Source organism: Thalassophryne amazonica, chromosome 2, assembly GCF_902500255.1.
Source record: "Thalassophryne amazonica chromosome 2, fThaAma1.1, whole genome shotgun sequence".
NCBI classification, from domain to species: Eukaryota; Metazoa; Chordata; class Actinopteri; order Batrachoidiformes; family Batrachoididae; genus Thalassophryne; species Thalassophryne amazonica.
The window spans coordinates 6,393,003-6,412,375 of NC_047104.1; the positions used below are offsets into that span (position 1 = coordinate 6,393,003).

The 19,373-nt window shown below is 41.0% G+C and overlaps 1 protein-coding gene across 1 annotated transcript; it reads right to left on the reverse strand.

Moving 5' to 3' along the window:
• Positions 1 to 126: 126 nt before the first annotated feature.
• LOC117521932 (G2/mitotic-specific cyclin-B2-like) lies at positions 127 to 17,526 on the reverse strand. The gene is made up of 8 exons (XM_034183300.1): positions 17,408 to 17,526; positions 7,124 to 7,228; positions 5,323 to 5,610; positions 4,978 to 5,136; positions 4,644 to 4,880; positions 1,741 to 1,881; positions 1,407 to 1,517; positions 127 to 326 (listed from the first exon to the last, which is right to left on the reverse strand). Exons 1-8 carry the CDS (start codon positions 17,432 to 17,434, stop codon positions 213 to 215), a joined length of 1,182 nt encoding a protein of 393 aa, XP_034039191.1. The 5' UTR covers positions 17,435 to 17,526; the 3' UTR covers positions 127 to 212.
• Between the last annotated feature and the right edge of the window lie 1,847 nt (positions 17,527 to 19,373).

A 19,373-nucleotide genomic window follows, 5' to 3' on the forward strand; every position in this document is an offset into this window, starting at 1 on the left:
AAAAAAAAAAAAAAAAAGGAAAAAAAAAGACAGAAAATTTTGTTCATCTGAAAAAAGTATCAGTGGACAAAAGTTACAGCAGAAAATTAAGCAATGATTTGCCAGGTTACAAAAAAGTTCTATTACTAAAAACCTAGAAGTTGCTCCAGAGGTGAATCTAAAAAAAGAATAAATAAAGTGCAATGAAAGTGTCCATGGAAGCCGAACACGGCTCAGGAGGAGCTCAGTGCCGCCGCAGCCGCCAAGTGCTTCACGACCGCTGACTTCAGCTGAGGGAGGAGGCTGACTTTCAGCAGCTTGCTGCTCAAGTATTTGTTCCGGACAGCCTGCAGGGGGCGCACACAGTTAGTTCAGCTACCTATGACTGTGATGATACATAGAGGGTGGTGCATGACGTTGTCAAACCCGGAAACCAGCAGTACTTCGGCATGCTGGATAGTAAACAAAGCTTGTCCAAAAACTGTGTGGTCAGATCTCACGAGGTGGACAACGGGACAGTCCACACTGTGAGAACAAGAATCACACAGTTTCAGACTCAAAAAGGAGGGGGGGCACCTTGTCATGAATCAGTTTCAGACAGTTTTCAGCCTGATGGAACTCCGTGAGGCTGTTTAATTAACTACCGTTAAAACCAAACCAGCTTTTTGTGAATAAATGTTGGTAAATGCACAAACTAACATTTGTGACAAAACAATAACGATCATTAAAAACAAGTTACTTTGGTTTGAGAAGTACTGAACATGTATTTTACCTGCACATCTCACTAAGCAGGAGGAGCAACATAAACTAACCCGCGCGCCGCATGACTGTTGTAGCAGTAAACAGACTGCGCAGTCTCATTTGAGCCCTGTGTGATTTTGCGGGATTTACCCACTTATGGGAACCTCCGCTCTCATCGTGCAATATCTATCTATATATACACACACACACACAGCACAACTTCACACAGGAAAATGGTGGAGTGTTTTGTTTTCAGCTGCAATCTCTGAAGCAGTTGCAAAAAGTGCACTTTTTTTCCAGTTCCCAGTGGAGAAAGGAAGACAACGCAAACGTTAGACGCCAAGTCGGTAAGTGTTAGCCTACACAGCTAACCAGAGTAGCTGCCTCGACATGTGCTCCGGGTCATAAACACATCGCGACACATGTCCTCTTTCCCACCGCATCATCACCTTTTCTTTGCATGTAATTTGTCCAAAAACTCAGGAAGTGCCATGTTTTCATCCCTGGAAGTCAAGAAATTACATCATATTTTACCCCTTTAGCGCCTGCCCTCAAATGAGACTGCGGTGCCCAATTTCTTTCTTTCCACAATTTCCCATTCAACATGGAGGTACACCGTCTCAGGGCACGGTTTGATGACGTCAGCGCACACCCTGTATTCAAAAAGCATCTCCCCCAAAACTCACCTGGAACTTTGTCTTGCCCTCGTTCACAGTCGTCACATTTTTGGCGATGTGCTGCATAATGGGCTTCAGGTGGGCCTTGTCGTACGTCGAGTAGTGCCGCTGAGTTTCCGACTGCAGCAGAGGACGGGAATCAGAACCGCATTCTGATGAGCTACAGCAACGTTACCGGAATAAACAGAAGCTGCAACTCTGCACGCCATCGCGGCGTGAATTATTTTACCAGTAAAACCAGTTTGCTATTAATCAAGTCCAGCCTCATTAAACTGGACCCACAAGATAAATTAAATCAGAAACTCTTTACTTGAGCCATTAAAGTTAAGCTTTCCAGACTCACCCACGGCTGGCCGTCAAGCAGCAGCTGAGCGAGGCACAGAGACGCAGTGGCAACCTCAGAGGGGTGATAGTGAACCATGTCGTAGTCCAGGAGGGTCAGCTCCATCAGATACTTGGCCAGAGTGTGTTTCTCAACGTCAGACTGCAAAAAACAAAACAAAAAAAACCCACCAGCTCAGCAGTTTTGTTTCCTGCAACACACAAATGGGTTCTAACTGGTTCCACAGACGGCTCAGGACCTCAAACAAACTCCTCTGGTCTCTGTGAAATCAGCTGCTGGACGTTTGGTTCAACATCAAAACTTCACCTTCACAAACATTTCTGGGTCCAGTCTCAGATGGCTGAACTCAACTCTTACATGTGTGTTATGGACATGTTGTAGCTACAAAGGGCCTCCAACATAAAACTCGAGCCACGCGGAGCCGTATCAGGTTCACCAGTGACCCCGAGTTTAAAACATGAGCGGCCAAAACGTTAAAATAAACCAGACGCACGAACATGTGATTGTAAACAACACAAACAAGTCAGAGTCCTGGAAAAAAGGATTTTAAAGAAAACTTGAGAAACTACAAACTATGTGCACGTCACTGATTGGTAGTAAAAGTACATCAAAAACGATTTTATTTATTTAAATAAATTTCTCCACATTGCAAAGAATCGCGCTGCCTCACAGTCAGAAATTACAACCTGCAGCAACGCACAAACAACTGTTAATTTAGCCCATGGACACAGATGGTCCATGTCCACATTTACAGTAGTGTTCAGAATAGTAGTGCTATGTGACTAAAAAGATTAATCCAGGTTTTGAGTATATTTCTTATTGTTACATGGGAAACAAGGTACCAGTAGATTCTCACAAATCCAACAAGACCAAGCATTCATGATATGCACACTCTTAAGGCTATGAAATTGGGCTATTAGTAAAAAAAAGTAGAAAAGGGGGTGTTCACAATAATAGTGTGGCATTCAGTCAGTGAGTTCATCAATTTTGTGGAACAAACAGGTGTGAATCAGGTGTCCCCTATTTAAGGATGAAGCCAGCACCTGTTGAACATGCTTTTCTCTTTGAAAGCCTGAGGAAAATGGGATGTTCAAGACATTGTTCAGAAGAACAGCGTAGTTTGATTAAAAAGTTGATTGGAGAGGGGAAAACTTATACGCAGATGCAAAAAATTAATAGGCTGTTCATCTACAATGATCTCCAATGCTTTAAAATGGAGAGAAAAAAAAAAAAAAAAGACACGTGGAAGAAAACAGAAAACAACCATCAAAATGGATAGAAGAATAACCAGAATGGCAAAGGCTCACCCATTGATCAGCTCCAGGATGATCAAAGACAGTCTGGAGTTACCTGTAAGTGCTGTGACAGTTAGAAAACGCCTGTGTGAAGCTAATTTATTTGCAAGAATCCCCCGCAAAGTCCCTCTGTTAAATAAAAGACATGTGCAGAAGAGGTTACAGTTTGCCAAAGAACACATCAACTGGCCTAAAGAGAAATGGAGGAATATTTTGTGGACTGATCAGAGTAAAATTGTTCTTTTTGGGTCCAAGGGCCGCAGACAGTCTGAGACGACCCCCAAACTCTGAATTCAAGCCACAGTTCACAGTGAAGACAGTGAAGCATGGCGCTGCAAGCATGATATGGGCATGTTTCTCCTACTATGGTGTTGGGCCTATATATCACATACCAGGTATCATGGATCAGTTTGGATATGTCAAAATACTTGAAGAGGTCATGTTGCCTTATGTTGAAGAGGACATGCCCTTGAAATGGGTGTTTCAACAAGACAATGACCCCAAGCACACTAGTAAACGAGCAAAATCTTGGTTTCAAACCAACAAAATTAATGTTTTTGAGTGGCCTGCCCAATCCCCGGACCTAAATCCAATTGAGAACTTGTGGGGTGACGTCAAAAAAGCTCTTTCTGAAGCAAAACCAAGAAATGTAAATGAATTGTGGAATGTTGTTAAAGAATCTTGGAGTGGAATAACAGCTGAAAGGTGCCACAAGTTGGTTGACTCCATGCATTGCAGATGTGAAGAAATCATGAAAAACTGTGGTTATACAACTAAATACTAGTTTAGTGATTCACAGGATTAGTAAAAAAGCAGTTTGAACATAATAGTTTTGAGTTTGTAGCATCAACAGCAGATGCTACTATTATTGTGAACACCCACTTTTCTACTTTTCTTTTTTACTAATAGCCCAATTTCATAGCCTTAAGAGTGTGCATATCATGAATGCTTGGTCTTCTACTGGTACCTTGTTTCCCATGTAACGATAAGAAATACACGCAAAACTTGGATTAATCTTTTTAGTCACATAGCGCTACTATTATTCCGAACACTACTGTATAAAATAACCGTTCATCTGCTGCAGCTGGGTGAAGCCCGGACGTGTCCTCAATCTTCTCAGCACTGAAGCACCTGCATGCTGGATCATGCACAGACAAAGGTGGTGGCTGGCCAAAAGTGTCAAAGCTGACGCAGGTCAGACTCCCCAACTACTCATTTCAGCAAGTCATTGCTGCGGTACCCCAAGGATCTTACAAAAGAGACCTGGTTCCAAAGACATCCGGTCCTCACCTTAGGTCACTGGTTATACTCACAACAGGACCCTAGAGAGTGGAACCGTCGAGACACCAGCATCGCCAAACACCTCATGACTTCATAAGCTCTTCTCAGGCGTTTCTCATAGGCCGAGGAACCAGATACATGCACTACACTGTCAAGATCAACACGCAACTTCACACTGCAACTTCTTGGGAATCCTACAAATTCTCACGAGGTTCCAGAGAGTAACCCGATCGACCGAAATCTACATGATCTACAAACGCTGCAGAGAAACACTGCTGATATTTATGTTCTACAAGGAATTGTTATGACACACACACACACGCTTACGTTTGCCACCTTGGACGCCCTCCTGAGGAAGTGCAAAGGAAGAGGACGGCCCAGGTCAAACTTCAAGGTCTTCAAAATCATCTGCTCCATCTCCAGAATCTGAGACTTTGTGAAAGCGTTGTCTGTGATGTAGGCAAAATCTCCCACCTCCGGACTGTACATCTCCTCGTACTTGGAGGCCACCAGCATGGCGGTCACGCCGGCAAGCTGCAGCTTTTTGCGGGTCACCGGCTGAACCTGCAGGGGGACGAGAACCGAGAAGCGTGTCAAAGGATCTGATTTTGAGAGAAATTAGCTCATAGGTGCAGCAAAGAAAGTAACTTCCTGTCGTTACCTGGAGAAAACGATCCAGGATGGCGACGGTGAGGTACAGAGTCTCTTGGAGCAGCTGGAACCTGGAGTGGACCTGCACCAGCCAGTCGATCAGCAGCGCCCTCATGGAGCCTGTGATTTCATAACCCTGCATGTATCTGGGTCTCACAGACTGCTGCACCTTCAGACAACAACCACCCAGAACTCATAACTCCACTAAAGGACAAAACAACTTGAACATTTTGATCATCAGATAAATTACTGGTCCAAAATAAATAACTAAATAATTATGAAGCACTCCATTAATCATAAAATCAAATGAGATCAAAATGAAAGCCAATCAGGTTGCAAGAATTCTTTATTTTACCTCCAGGACGTGCAGATAAGCGTAGATGTCTTTAATATATTCGGAACAGAGCTGCGGCATGTCCGCGTCCTGCTCGTCCACGTCATGCACGACGAGCAGAGTCTCGGAGAACGCCTGGTAGAGCTCCGCCTCCTCTTTCATGGACACGTTAGCCGACTCCTCTAGGACCAGGGGGAGAGGGTCTGCGGGGGCTTGGACCTGGAGTACTGGGTGCTCTGGCTTGACCACGGCAGCTTTGACTTTTTGGACACCTGATGGTTTGGCTAAAGCTTTGGCTGGACCAACTCGCTGAAGAGAAAGAAGTTAGTCTTAGCCAGCAAACCCAGAGACAAGCCAGACAGCTTTACACACACACACACACACACACACACACACACACACACACACACACACACACACACACACACACACACACACACACACCTTCATCTGAAAGACACGTTTGAGGACAAGGAAGTTAAAATCTTAGCCAGAGAGAAGAAATGGTTTGACAGAGGTGTCAAGGAAGCATTCTTTGTAAAACAGTTGAAACCCAGCCTTAACCGAGGGGCGGGTCTCAGATACGCTTTGTCCCCTGTTTACAATGTGGTACTCAGGGCAAAACAGCTTCAGTCTTTTGTTCATGGTAATGAGTCATTCACGTCACCAGGAGAGTCGTCAAGGGAGCCATCAGGGGAGGCTTCCATCCCATCATTAGGAGAGTGCTAACTAGAGCACAATAGGTGCTAATTAGAGCTATTGTTTAGTCACTAGCCTACAGCAATCGGCCTCTCGGTAGGAGGGGTCTGGTTAGGTTAAAAAAAAAAAAACAACTCAGCTTTTGTTGGCTTCTGGTTTATTCTTCTCTACAAGAGTCAAGACAGAAGTCAGACTACCAGAGCAAGAATTTTAGCTGAGGAAGCTTCTGTGATTTGAAGCGAAACGTCCTCACGTCAAGCAACCCAGTCCAGTTGAAGATTCAAGCTTCTCTACTATCAAGCACACAACCTAAAAATGTAACCACTTATTTGTGTACCAAAAGTCACACAGAAAACAAAGAGCATCTGTGTCAGGAGGTCCACCATAGAGGACCCAAAGCTGCGTCTTATCCCTAGGTTCTGCACCTTGAAGCAGATTAAAGTCTATGCACTCCCCCAGAACAGGATGTCAGTCCATTGCAGGTTACTGTCCCAGCCCAGACCAGTACCCATTTACAACTGGGTGGATTGAGACAATGCAGATAAGGTGTCTCAACAAATAACCGCCAGGTACAGTGAGTGGGGCTTAAACCCAGGTCCAGATGTTGGTAGGTCAACTGCTTAATGAAGCATTGTTACCAAAACTACAGCCAGTGAAAGAAGGGCCCGGCCCCAGTATCAGTCCAGAGACACTGCCTGTTATTGTCAGCGACTGACATACTGGGCAGACCTGATCCAGGACATCTCCTTTCAAGACTTCAATTCAAACCACACACTGGTGTGCACCACCATTAAAATGGCCATTTTTAAAGTAGAGATCTGTGAACAAGCTGACAATATGAAACCAACTCAAGGTTTCAAGCCGAGGATCCTTTGGTCACAAGCCCACCTCTCGAACATTGAGACCCTCACCTGTGTTGTTATGAGTCAGACCAGGACCAAATGTGCAAACTCTCTCAACAGTGGAACACAGAGCAAATGAAAACATGATTTTTGTGTACGCACACATTAAAGGAAAAATTTGTTGCAATTTGTTTTTGTTCAGTTAGCCGACACTTCTACAGCAGCTAAGCACCCTGAGGTTCAATCACTTCCTTTCATTCATGAGAACTGGCAACACAGACCTTTGTGTTGCCGGCCACAGCAGCGCAGTTGGTGATTTCTCCGAGTGCATCTCTCCTTTGACCTTTGGATTTTGTAGTCTTCGCTGGAATCTCAGAGGCTGCAAACTGTGGAAACACAATCGACAATACAGTCAGTCAGTAGAGGAGGACGGATGTCTGGAGTATCTACCAAACGTTTTACAGCCATGTCTGGAGAAGTGTCACATAATTCAATTAAATATATGTAGTTTATATAGTGCCAAACAACAAAGTGGCCTCAAGGCGCTTCCCACAAATAAGATCTAACCTTACCAAACCCCAGAGCAAGAACACAGGTGACAGTGGTAAGAAAAACGCCCTCTGATGATTTGAGGAAGAAACCTCAAGCAGACCAGAGGCTCAGAGGGGTGGCCCTCTGCTTAAGCCATTTTAACAGTTACAAGATTTTGCAAAGTTTTACAAAACATTAATCTGATGAGAATGTCAGGACCAGGCTGTGCATTCAGGACTATATATATATATATATATATATATATATATATATATATATATATATATATATATATATATATATATATATATATATATATATATATATAAAAACAACAACAACAAAAAATAAGCAATCCAAGTTTTCAAACAATTCCAAAAATTTATTTCCAAATGATGGATATGGTCATATTATTTTAAAGTATAATCAAAAACTAAATGCTGAGTTAGTTGGTTGCATTAATTCGTCATTAAAACTGTGTTGTTACCAGTGGTGGGCACAGATATCCAAAAAATTAACTTCGATAACAGATTATCAGATAACTGAAAAGTTATCTTTGATAAAGATAAACCGCACTTCTATGTTTGAACATGCTGTCCCCTGCTGGAAGCTACACGGCTACAGCACAGAAGCACCGTGAAAGCAGCCACAAAGCCAGCTCTCTACCAATCACAATGCTCCGGTCAGGCGGAGGTCTTGAAAAATAAAGCAGTGCTGACTTATGGTTTGGTGTGAATACTGATAGAATAACTCCATTAATGTCAATTCTGTCATTTGTACAAAGTTAAAATATAACATATCTTTTAATGTTGAATAATGCACTAATTCTGAGGTTTTACAACAAACAGACAGATTGCAAAGGATTCTGGGTAAAAGTGCCTCTCCTAAACATTGATTGGTTCAGTCATTCATTATGTAAACCAACACGTTACAGTTTTTCCTCAGTTGCTAAAAACACAAAACCCTATTCCCTAAATAAAATTCTCAAATGCCTTTACACAGTTACTGAATTAGTCTCCCTTTTGGCAAAACCGTAGACGACTTTCACACAGGTAGACACATTTAGCAAAACTCATTCACTCTTTTTGCAAAACTCTAAACACATTCTCATACTATAAAACACATTCTGCATAAGAATTCACTTCTTAATTATATTACTAACCAAACAAAGCAGAAGATAAACACAATTAAAGCACAGATGTCACCAATTAGACACTACTAGTCAAAACTGTTAACACTTGTGTCTAATGATGTAACAACCAGTATAAACCAGTTCAGAGTTGAAACAGGCTGGTTGGAGTTTCATTGCAACAATGGAAAGAAACCAGAGGCGCAGGGGACGGGTGCGTGTTAGAGGTGGGGGAGTAGGAAGAGGAGGAAGACAACGAGTTATAGTAAATGATGAAACTCGGGCCACAATCATTGACCATGTTCTGGTTCATGGGATGTCAATGAGAGAAGCAGGACTTCGAGGTGAACCTAACCTCAGCCGTTTCTCTGTGGCTTCAATAATCCAGACATTCAGACAACAGAACAGGTATAGTGTAAATGTTCAATACTGTATACAGTACACAGTTACAGCAGATTTTCTAGACCACTGTGATAAAGCATATATTGTATATTCACTTGTGTAGAATTGCAAGGATGCCAGGGGGAGGTGGAAGAACCCCTATGTTCTCCCAGCAGCAGGAGACCCTGATAGTTGACATGGTCATTCAAAACAACACCATTAGACTATGCGAAATACAACGAGTGATTGAAGACAATATCAATTTTGAAGGAATCAACACCATAAGCCTCTCCACCATTGACCATGTCCTGAAATGCAACAGAGTGCGCATGAAACAAGTGTACAGAGTACCCTTTGAGCGCAACTCTAACAGAGTGAAAGAGCTCAGATATGAGTATGTCCAAGGAAGTACACATTCAGATACAGTACAAGTACTGCATACTGTAAACACTATCATATCTACCTGTCTTTCTGTTCACTTACAAAACTATTTTTTTTTTATATAGAGAATATTTGGATTGGAGGCCAGTGAAAGGCCCCATGAATATATATTTGTGGATAAAGCAGGATTTGACCTAGCAAAGAGGAGAAGGAGGGGGCGGAACATAATTGGTCAGCGTGCCGTTGTTGATGACCCTGGTCAGTGTGGTGGCAATGTGACCATTTGTGTTGCCATAAGCAACCGTGGGGTCCTGCATCAACATGTAACACCATACAACACTCAATACGTTCTTACATTTCTAGCAGGTCTCCGGGATGTTTTGGTGGCTCGGCAGCATGAGATGAATGACCAGTACACATACGAGGTCTGTTAGAAAAGTAACGGACCTTTTTATTTTATGCAAAAAATATATGGATTTGATTCATATGTTTTTACGTCAGCCAAGCTTGAACCTTCGTGCGCATGCATGAGTTTTTTCACGCCTGTCGGTTGCATCACTCGCCTGTGAGCAGGCTGTGTGAGCACTGGTCCACCCCTCTCATCAGATTTTTATTGCGAATAAACGTCTGAATGATTTGGAGCTTTGCTGCATCAATTTTTTCCAGAAACTGTGAGAAACCTCCAGATGGACACCATTCGGAAAATTCAAATTGCTTTGAGGGACGATTTTATGGGGATTATACAGATTAAGGAGTGCTCCAGCCGGTTTAAAGACTACCCACAGCTGCTGAGAGTGCGCCGCGCTCCGAGTGCCGATCGACAGGCTGAATCAACCAGATCATTTCCAATGTGAAGGCTTTGTTGATCCGGGACGTCATCCGACTTACACAAAAATGGCAGGAGACGTGGACATCAGCACTTTTTCGGCACATTCCACTGTTACAGGAGTTTTTTTTCATGGAAAGAAAAGCGGACGGATGCACCACCGTGCCGTTCATGGCGCGGGACAAAACCACCTCCGTGTTGGTCTCGCAAGACGGCTTTCAGATGGCTGTCGGTGGGTTTTCAGTCGTGTGACTGAGAAATTGTGGATGAGCCTGGACATGCCACAACATGTCCTTTGAGGCTTCATCACGGCGTTGCTTTGCGCCATGCGGCACCGCCGCGACGTGCGGAATTCCTCTGCTCCTCTTTCCATGACAAAAACTCCTGTAACAGTGGAATGTGCCGTTCATTTCAAAACTGGACGCTGTGTTTTATCCGGGACGTCCTCTGACTAGCACAGGAATTGCGGAAGACGTGGACATCAGCACTTTTTCGGCACATTGAGACAGATGTGCGGATAGCTTGTGGCGTTAGCTTGTGGCGACATAACTGAGGAGTCTCTTATGTGGCATATCCAGCCTTCTTTCCCCGCTACCTCAGAAAACAGAACATCGCTTGTGATGTTGACGAAGTCTTGTGGCCTGACCCAGGCCAAAGGCATGATGGAGCTCAGTGAGCTTTTTTTTTTTTATTGTAATATTTTATTTTTGATTGTAGATTTACCCTATTTCATTTATAGTTAGATTTCAATGAATAAAAAGACTTCAGGAGCTATATGCCCTGCACACTGTGTCTTCCATTGTTTGATGTACTGTGTAATCATTGCTCAGCAGGATTTTCATTTTGATTGCTAAGAGAATGATTCTGAGACCATTAGTTGGTTTTGGGAAAAGTTAAAAGGGTTTTGAGATGATTGGTCAGTTTTGTAACAAGAATCTATGGTTTTGTGCATGTGGTTTGAAAAATGGGTTTTGTGTTTTGAGTTTTGAGAAAAGGGTAAATGGTTTCACAAAATGTGTTTTAGCAATTGTGAAAAACTGTAATGTAACGTGTGTTGTGTTTACAGATAAATGTGCTTTTATAAAATATTCCATTTTTATTTGTAAAAACAGGCATTTTTACGGAGCCCTGGAAGTGTCATCGCAAAACGTTTTGCATGTGGAGAGAATGTGCGCTCATTTTATTAGTTTTATGATGTGCGCATGTTTTATGATGTTGTAAAACGTGCACTCAATATTGTCTTGACACATAAATGTTGGCTTTACACTGCCCGTTTTTGCCCTTTTTCAGACGATTTTTCATTCGTGCGAGAATTTTTTGGACCGAGTTTCACGTTAATCGCGCGTCCTGCATCGTGTAGTGTACATGGAGTAACAAGCTGCGTTTAACATTTCACGACCACCTCCTGATCGCCGATCGTATGGTTGAATGAAAATCAAACCTATTTGATGATATTCTGGTCGGCCGTCATGAGGGTATCCTGCTGCTGAAGAGCTACAAGCATCCAACTGCTCGCACTGTGCAAACACCGCAGAGCTGTCTCGTAATGTTTTTTTTGTTGTTGTTTTTAAACTTAATTTGTGTGTGTGTGTATATATATATATATATATATATATATATATATATATATATAGAAAGAAAAAAAAAAAAGCCATTTGCAAAGCCAAAAAGTTGACTTGACAACCATCTGATATAACCAGGGTCAAAATAAATAGAACACTGCCATCTACTGGTGCCCATACGCTTAGTACTTAGGGCGAATACTGCCATGAACACTACCGGCCAATAGATGGCAGGAGAGGCCTTGAAAACTTGCCAAAACTAAATTCCAGATAATCTGCTACATTTAAGATGCGCGGAATTTAACAAACGCAAATACAATAACGTCTATAAACCCAGAGAATATATTCACGAGAGTTTTAGGCACTAGAGTTTAATGCTGTTGTCCGTGGAGCCTGAACAGAGCATCTGAAATACATTTGTCCTGTCTTGAACATACTGAGATTACCCTATCCTACTCATAATGCACTGCTGGGCACAGCATGTGCTCACAAAACCTTAAAAATCAGCACATTACTTTAAAACTAAAACATATATCTGATATTTTCACTTTAGAAAACTTCAGACATGACAGTAATTTAAAATAACTTGTCCAAAATTAGTTTGGTTAAAATTTGAACCATAAGTTAAAAATGTATGCCTCTGGATGACTTGGGTGATATTGCCAGTGTATCAGTATGGCGTTAAAGAAAATGATTTTTTTTTTGTGACCAGTTATTTGCCTGCAGAGGATAGAGTGGTTTCTCCTGAAAGCAGCGCTCTTCTGTTTGCAGAGAGTGGAACTATACATCTGTTAGGAAACTTAACAGGTAGGTGCCCAACTGATTTTAAAAATGTTTGCCACTGTTCAGCTTTGTTTACTACGTTATCGGTCGGACAAAAATCTATCGGAAGATAATTAGTCCGATAACGGTTTTTAAAGTTATCTAAAAAGATAATCCGATAATGAAAACATTATCTTCGATAATTATATGTTATCGGATTATCGGAACTGTGCCCACCACTGGTTGTTACACAATAACGTGTATTTAAAACCACAATGACTCCCAATTTTCACACCTGTTTGTGCTCCTGGCCGACTGAACCGTTCAGTGTGCCATAGTGCCACACTGTAACTCCATTGCTGGTTAATCCTCTGGACTGTTAACCAGTACGGCCCTGGTTATTCATGCCCACTAACTTTATGTTTTAGAAAGCTTAACAGTCATATTAAAGATGACGACGTAATTCTTTCATCTCATGACATTCAAGGTGTTTTCCACTGAAGCTCCTGCTACTACACAACAGAATATAGCAACCAAAGACCTTGCTACTGAATGCCCAACACCTCAGCCAAGAGCAACTAAAGCAGTTTGCCAAAGAACGCCTGATGACTAATGCCGGAGATACTTCCAATCCAATCCAGCTTCATTTGTAAAGCGCTTTAAAAATCACCCACAGAGTCCAAAGTGCTGTACAATAAGACAATAAAATACCTCAATAAATACATTAAAATACAAAATGCATATAAAATACACACAGCATTTCACTTAGTGTTAAAAGCCAATGAAAAGAGATGAGCTATTAAAAGTGATTTAAAATGCAAAAGTGATGTAGCCTGTCTAATATGCAGTGGCAGATTTGGTGCTGCCACAGCAAAAGCCAGGTCCCCTCTGAGCTGACACCTAGTTTTAGCCACCGTCAGAAGCAGCTGGTCCACCGACCTGAGTGAACGAATGGGAGTATAAAAGTGTAACAACTCAGAGAGATAAGGTGGGGCAAGTCCATTGTGAGATTTAAGAGCAAAAAAGAATTTTAAAATTATCCTAAAACGAATGGGCAGCCAATGAAGTGAGGCCAAGACAGGCGAAATGTGCTCATATTTACAGGCACCAGTTAAAAGCCATCCAGCAGCATTCTGCACCAGTTGAAGGTGAACAATAGAGGACCCACTACGCCCCATATAAAGTGCATTACAGTAATCCAGCTGAGTGGTAACCAAGGCGTGGACTACAGTTTCAAAGTCTTGCCTCTGGAAAATTGGCTTTATTTTGGCCAGTTGCCTCAGATAAAAAAGCTTGACTTAACTACCACCTTAATGTGGCCATCAAGCTTCATGTCAGGGTCTATTTTAATGCCCAAGGTTATGATGGTTGGCTTGAGATATTGTGCCAGAGAGCCCGGGTTTACTAAAGGGGTCATAGAGTTGTTACCAAAAACCATCACTTCTGTTTTTTCCTCATTGAAACTTAGGAAATTTAGAGCCAACCATGCCTTAATGTCACCTAAGCAGTTAAGTAATTGTGCCACTGAGTAGGAGTCCTTCCTTTTAAGAGGCACACAAATCTGGCTATCAACTGCATAACAGTGGAAAACAAAACCGTGTTTTTTTTAAGTATGGGGCCATAGATCAAATCAAATCAATTTTATTTATATAGCGCCAAATCACAACAAACAGTTGCCCCAAGGCGCTTGATATTGTAAGGCAAGGCCATACAATAATTACGTAAAAACCCCAACGGTCAAAACGACCCCTGTGAGCAAGCACTTTGCGACAGTGGGAAGGAAAAACTCCCTTTTAACAGGAAGAACCCTCCAGCAGAACCAGGCTCAGGGAGGGCCCTGGGACTGGTTGGGGCTGAGGGAGAGAACCAGGAAAAAGACATGCTGTGGAGGGGAGCAGAGATCAACTAATGATTAAATGCAGAGTGGTGCATACAGAGCAAAAAGAGAAAGAAACACTCAGTGCATCATGGGAACCCCCCAGCAGTCTAAGTCTATAGCAGCATAACTAAGGGATGGTTCAGGGTCACCTGATCCAGCCCTAACTCTAAGCTTTAGCAAAAAGGAAAGTTTTAAGCCTAATCTTAAAAGTAGAGAGGGTGTCTGTCTCCCTGATCTGAATTGGGAGCTGGTTCCACAGGAGAGGAGCCTGAAAGCTGAAGGCTCTGCCTCCCAATCTACTCTTACAAACCCTAGGAACTACAAGTAAGCCTGCAGTCTGAGAGCAAAGCGCTCTATTGGGGTGATATGGTACTATGAGGTCCCTAAGATAAGATGGGACCTGATTATTCAAAACCTTATAAGTAAGAAGAAGAATTTTAAATTCTATTCTAGAATTAACAGGAAGCCAATGAAGAGAGGCCAATATGGGTGAGATATGCTCTCTCCTTCTAGTCCCTGTCAGTACTCTAGCTGCAGCATTTTGAATTAACTGAAGGCTTTTCAGGGAACTTTTAGGACAACCTGATAATAATGAATTACAATAGTCCAGCCTAGAGGAAATAAATGCATGAATTAGTTTTTCAGCATCACTCAGACAAGACCTTTCTAATTTTAGAGATATTGCACAAATGCAAAAAAGCAGTCCTACATATTTGTTTAATATGCGCATTGAATGACATATCTTGATCAAAAATGACTCCAAGACTTCTCACAGTATTACTAGAGGTCAGGGTAATGCCATCCAGAGTAAGGATCTGGTTACACACCATGTTTCTAAGATTTGTGGGGCCAAGTACAATAACTTCAGTTTTATCTGAGTTTAAAAGCAGGAAATTAGAGGTCATCCATGTCTTTATGTCTGTAAGACAATCCTGCAGTTTAGCTAATTGGTGTGTGTCCTCTGGCTTCATGGATCGATAAAGCTGGGTATCATCTGCGTAACAATGAAAATTTAAGCAATGCCGTCTAATAATACTGCCTAAGGGAAGCATGTATCAAGTGAATAAAATTGGTCCTAGCACAGAACCTTGTGGAACTCCATAATTAACCTTAGTCTGTGAAGAAGATTCCCCATTTACATGAACAAATTGTAATCTATTAGATAAATATGATTCAAACCACCGCAGTGCAGTGCATTTAATACCTATGGCATGCTCTAATCTCTGTAATAAAATTTTATGGTCAACAGTATCAAAAGCAGCACTGAGGTCTAACAGAACAAGCACAGAGATGAGTCCACTGTCTGAGGCCATAAGAAGATCATTTGTAACCTTCACTAATGCTGTTTCTGTACTATGATGAATTCTAAAACCTGACTGAAACTCTTCAAATAGACCATTCCTCTGCAGATGATCGTTAGCTGTTTTACAACTAGCCTTTCAAGAATTTTTGAGAGAAAAGGAAGGTTGGAGATTGGCCTATAATTAGCTAAGATAGCTGGGTCAAGTGATGGCTTTTTAAGTAATGGTTTAATTACTGCCACCTTAAAAGCCTGTGGTACATAGCCAACTAATAAAGAGTGATCACATTTAAGATCAAAGCATTAATTAATGGTAGGGCTTCCTTGAGCAGCCTGGTAGGAATGGGGTCTAATAGACATGTTGATGGTTTGGAGGAAGTAACTAATGAAAATAACTCAGACAGAACAATCGGAGAGAAAGAGTCTAATCAAATACCGGCATCACTGAAAGCAGCAGAAGATAACGATACGTCTTTGGGATGGTTATGAGTAATTTTTTCTCTAACAGTTAAAATTTTATTAGCAAAGAAAGTCATGAAGTCATTACTAGTTAAAGTTAAAGGAATACTCAGCTCAATAGAGCTCTGACTCTGTCAGCCTGGCTACAGTGCTGAAAAGAAACCTGGGGTTGTTCTTATTTTCTTCAATTAGTTATCACCGTTAATTTAATTAATAGATAAAAAGAGAAAAGAAGTGGGCCCAGAACCAATTTCCTGTGGCACCCCACACATAAGTGGAATGGTAGAGAACACAAATTCACCAATACCAACACAAAAACTCCTACTTGTCAAGTAAGACTGAATCCAACTCAGAGCTGTGCCCGATTCCTGCCCACTGCTCCAGACAAATTTTATGGTCCACTGTATCAAAAGTAGCAGTTAAGTCCAAAAGAACCAAGGATACTTGTCCATCTAAATTAGATGGATCATTACAGAAGAACTTTGTTCTTTATTTTTGTTGTAATATGGAACGAGGGCTCCTACAGCTACATCAGGGAATGATGCAGGATGTGATACTTGAACAGAGATGTGATACAGTATACATCTGTATTAGAGACATGTCCGTTACAGACTCTGTGTAACCCTATAACAGAGTTTGAGGTCGCATCTCCTCCAAGCCTCACTGGTGAGGGTCGCCATATAGTTGGATGACACTGTACATAGTGAAAAAACGGTGATAACAGTTGAAGATATACAGTGCTCAGAACAACAAGTGACAGCTGGTTGTTTTCAGCAGCTCAAATATGGTGGTCACATTGCTAACCGGATGTGACGTAGCTCCGTACCCACATATTCTCGCCTTCGGATTCACCACTTCGCCAGAAGTGACTTGGCGCCAACCTGGAGAACATACATGCATTTTTTTTTTTTACACATTTCCCACCCAAATAATAATAATAAAATGAATGCAGCCAGCCTTCAGGCTCAGCGTCCACCTCCCGTCTGGTCTTTGCTAAGCTTAAAGAAATATAAATAATTAGGCCCCAAAGGTCATCTGAGGTCAGGACAGATTGCTCCCTGCAGCAGTTAAACGGTTAACCGCTAGAGGTCGCTGCGTGTGGCGCTCTGTAAATGAATCAGTTTCCTCAAATTAACGTTCGCTAAAAGCATCTCAGAGTGATGTAAAAGTCTCCATCAAAAGCCACCTGGATGAGGAGCAAATCTTAATGGAGGCTGAACTGAATTCCAGCCTGCGTTTAAACAGAAGTCAGACCTCAGTGTTAGCTAACACACCACCACACACGCTAACATTACTAGCCGCTAAAAAGAAATACCACTAAAATCACATTCAGCTGGGGAAAACAATTCACTCACCACAGCTCGAGTTTCCACGGCGGACATTCTTCAAGTCAGCTGCTAAAACAATTTAACCTCTGGCGTTTATGTGTTCGATCAACAGCTCTGCTCCTGCACAATCACCACTCGAGTCGACGTAAACAGACTCGAAAATAATGTTCAAATAGCGCACTGTCGATTCTGATTGGCTACAAGTTTGTAGGGCGCTCCTTATTGGCTTACAGCGTCGGGTGGTCAAAGTTCTTTAATCTGTGTTGCGTTCAATGTACCCGAGAAAACGGAAATTAAATTATACATCTATAAATGTAATTATCAAATTTGAATAATTACAATAACGTAGATTAAAAAAAATGAAGTTAAATAATTCATATAATGTGGTTTTTAAAGATAATTCACTCTTTAAAATAAAAAAATCCAGTGATATTATATATGATATTATATTATATATAGTTATATTTAGAAGTATTGTTACTATCAACTCCAGTTAAGATGTTTACGGGTCAGTGACATGACATGCATATTTTTGTGTCCAAGTCCATTATTTAAAAAATGAATAAATAAATCTATTTATGACATCTATCACTTTAATCTATAAAACCAATTTATTTTAATTAGTTTTTCATTAAGTTCAAATAGTAATATTCTTCTATGTTTTGGCCTCTCAAACCTCCAAGATGTCAGGTGTTGCAACTGTCCGAACAAGCAGACTAAGAAAACTAATAAAAATGTTATTTTGACAATGATAAAGTCAAAATGAAACACTATGGCATTGTTTTGTGTTTAAAATATTTTTGATTATGTTTTTATTTCTAATATCATTTGTTTTTAAAGCTGTAAAAATCTTTAAAACTTTTGTCCAACAATTTACATTTCCTAAATATCAGGGTGGCGCAACCATAAACGTATGACTTTTATTTTGAAATGAAGAGACAACAGCTGTAAAGATGACATTTCATCAGTCAGAGGACCGTAAGTGACTGTTTGGACTAAGGTAAAATTTTTGTAGGTCTCTGTCAAATAGTAATAAAAATAACTACTTTCAACTCATACGTATGCTGGTACACTTTTCATGTCAGGTGGTACAACCAATGTAAAACTCATGAAATTATATTTTATCATGAAACTCTTAATTTTGGTCCGTTTGAACTTCATACTATTGGTAGAAGCTAATGCTAGCATCCAAACAGAAGCCTGCTTATTTGAGATTAGCTGCAATAGTCAGGTGATGCAAGTGTAAGGAATGTTACTATATACTGCTATTCAAAGCTCTAAGATTATCCATGAAACCATAAAATACTTTGTAGTTTTAAATTTAAAGATATTATATACTTTAAAACATTTCAAATTATAATTTGTACATTTTAGATGCCACTATCAAGTAAAGAAAAGTCGGCACAACACAGGGCGTGTATTAATAATGATCCGGCTGCAAGGGAAGCATATCTTGCAAAAAGAGAGGTAATGCATCTATACATAGTCCATTTTACATTTATTATTATATTACTGCGGAAGCGTATTGAATTCACTGGATAAAAAAAAAAAATTTGACCACTGATCTCGTAATTACGAGAAAAGATCTTGTTATTATGAGATCTTTTCTCATAATTCCGAGAAAAGATCTTGTAATTACGAGATCAGGAGGCACCTGATCAGGAGGCACCTGATCTCGTAATTACGAGATCTTTTCTTGTAATTATGAGATCCCGATGTCGTAATTACGAGAAAAGATCTCATAATTACGAGATCAGTGGTCAAATTTTTTTTTATTCAGTGAATGCAATACGCTTCCGTAGGCTTCCATATATTAAAACTTCCACATTCTTAAATGGAAATTTGTCAGCTTATTAGGTCTTGTGTTTATAGCTATCAGAGGAGGAAGAGAGAAGGGAAAATTGTGAAGCCCCCTATCGGCCAATTCTCTAAGCAAGAACAGAAAAAAGGCAACAGTGGAAGGAAGGTCAAAAAAGCACAGGGACAGAAAAAG

Bases quoted from the DNA above. Each gene is read 5' to 3' on its own strand.
- LOC117521932 (XM_034183300.1), bottom strand. From the start codon at position 17,434: ATGTCCGCCGTGGAAACTCGAGCTGTG. The intron at 1,518-1,740 runs GTGAGTCTGGAA...CCTCTGCTGCAG, and splicing joins TGCTTGACGGCCAGCCGTGG to TCGGAAACTCAGCGGCACTA. The intron at 327-1,406 runs GTGAGTTTTGGG...CGCCCCCTGCAG, and splicing joins AGGGCAAGACAAAGTTCCAG to GCTGTCCGGAACAAATACTT.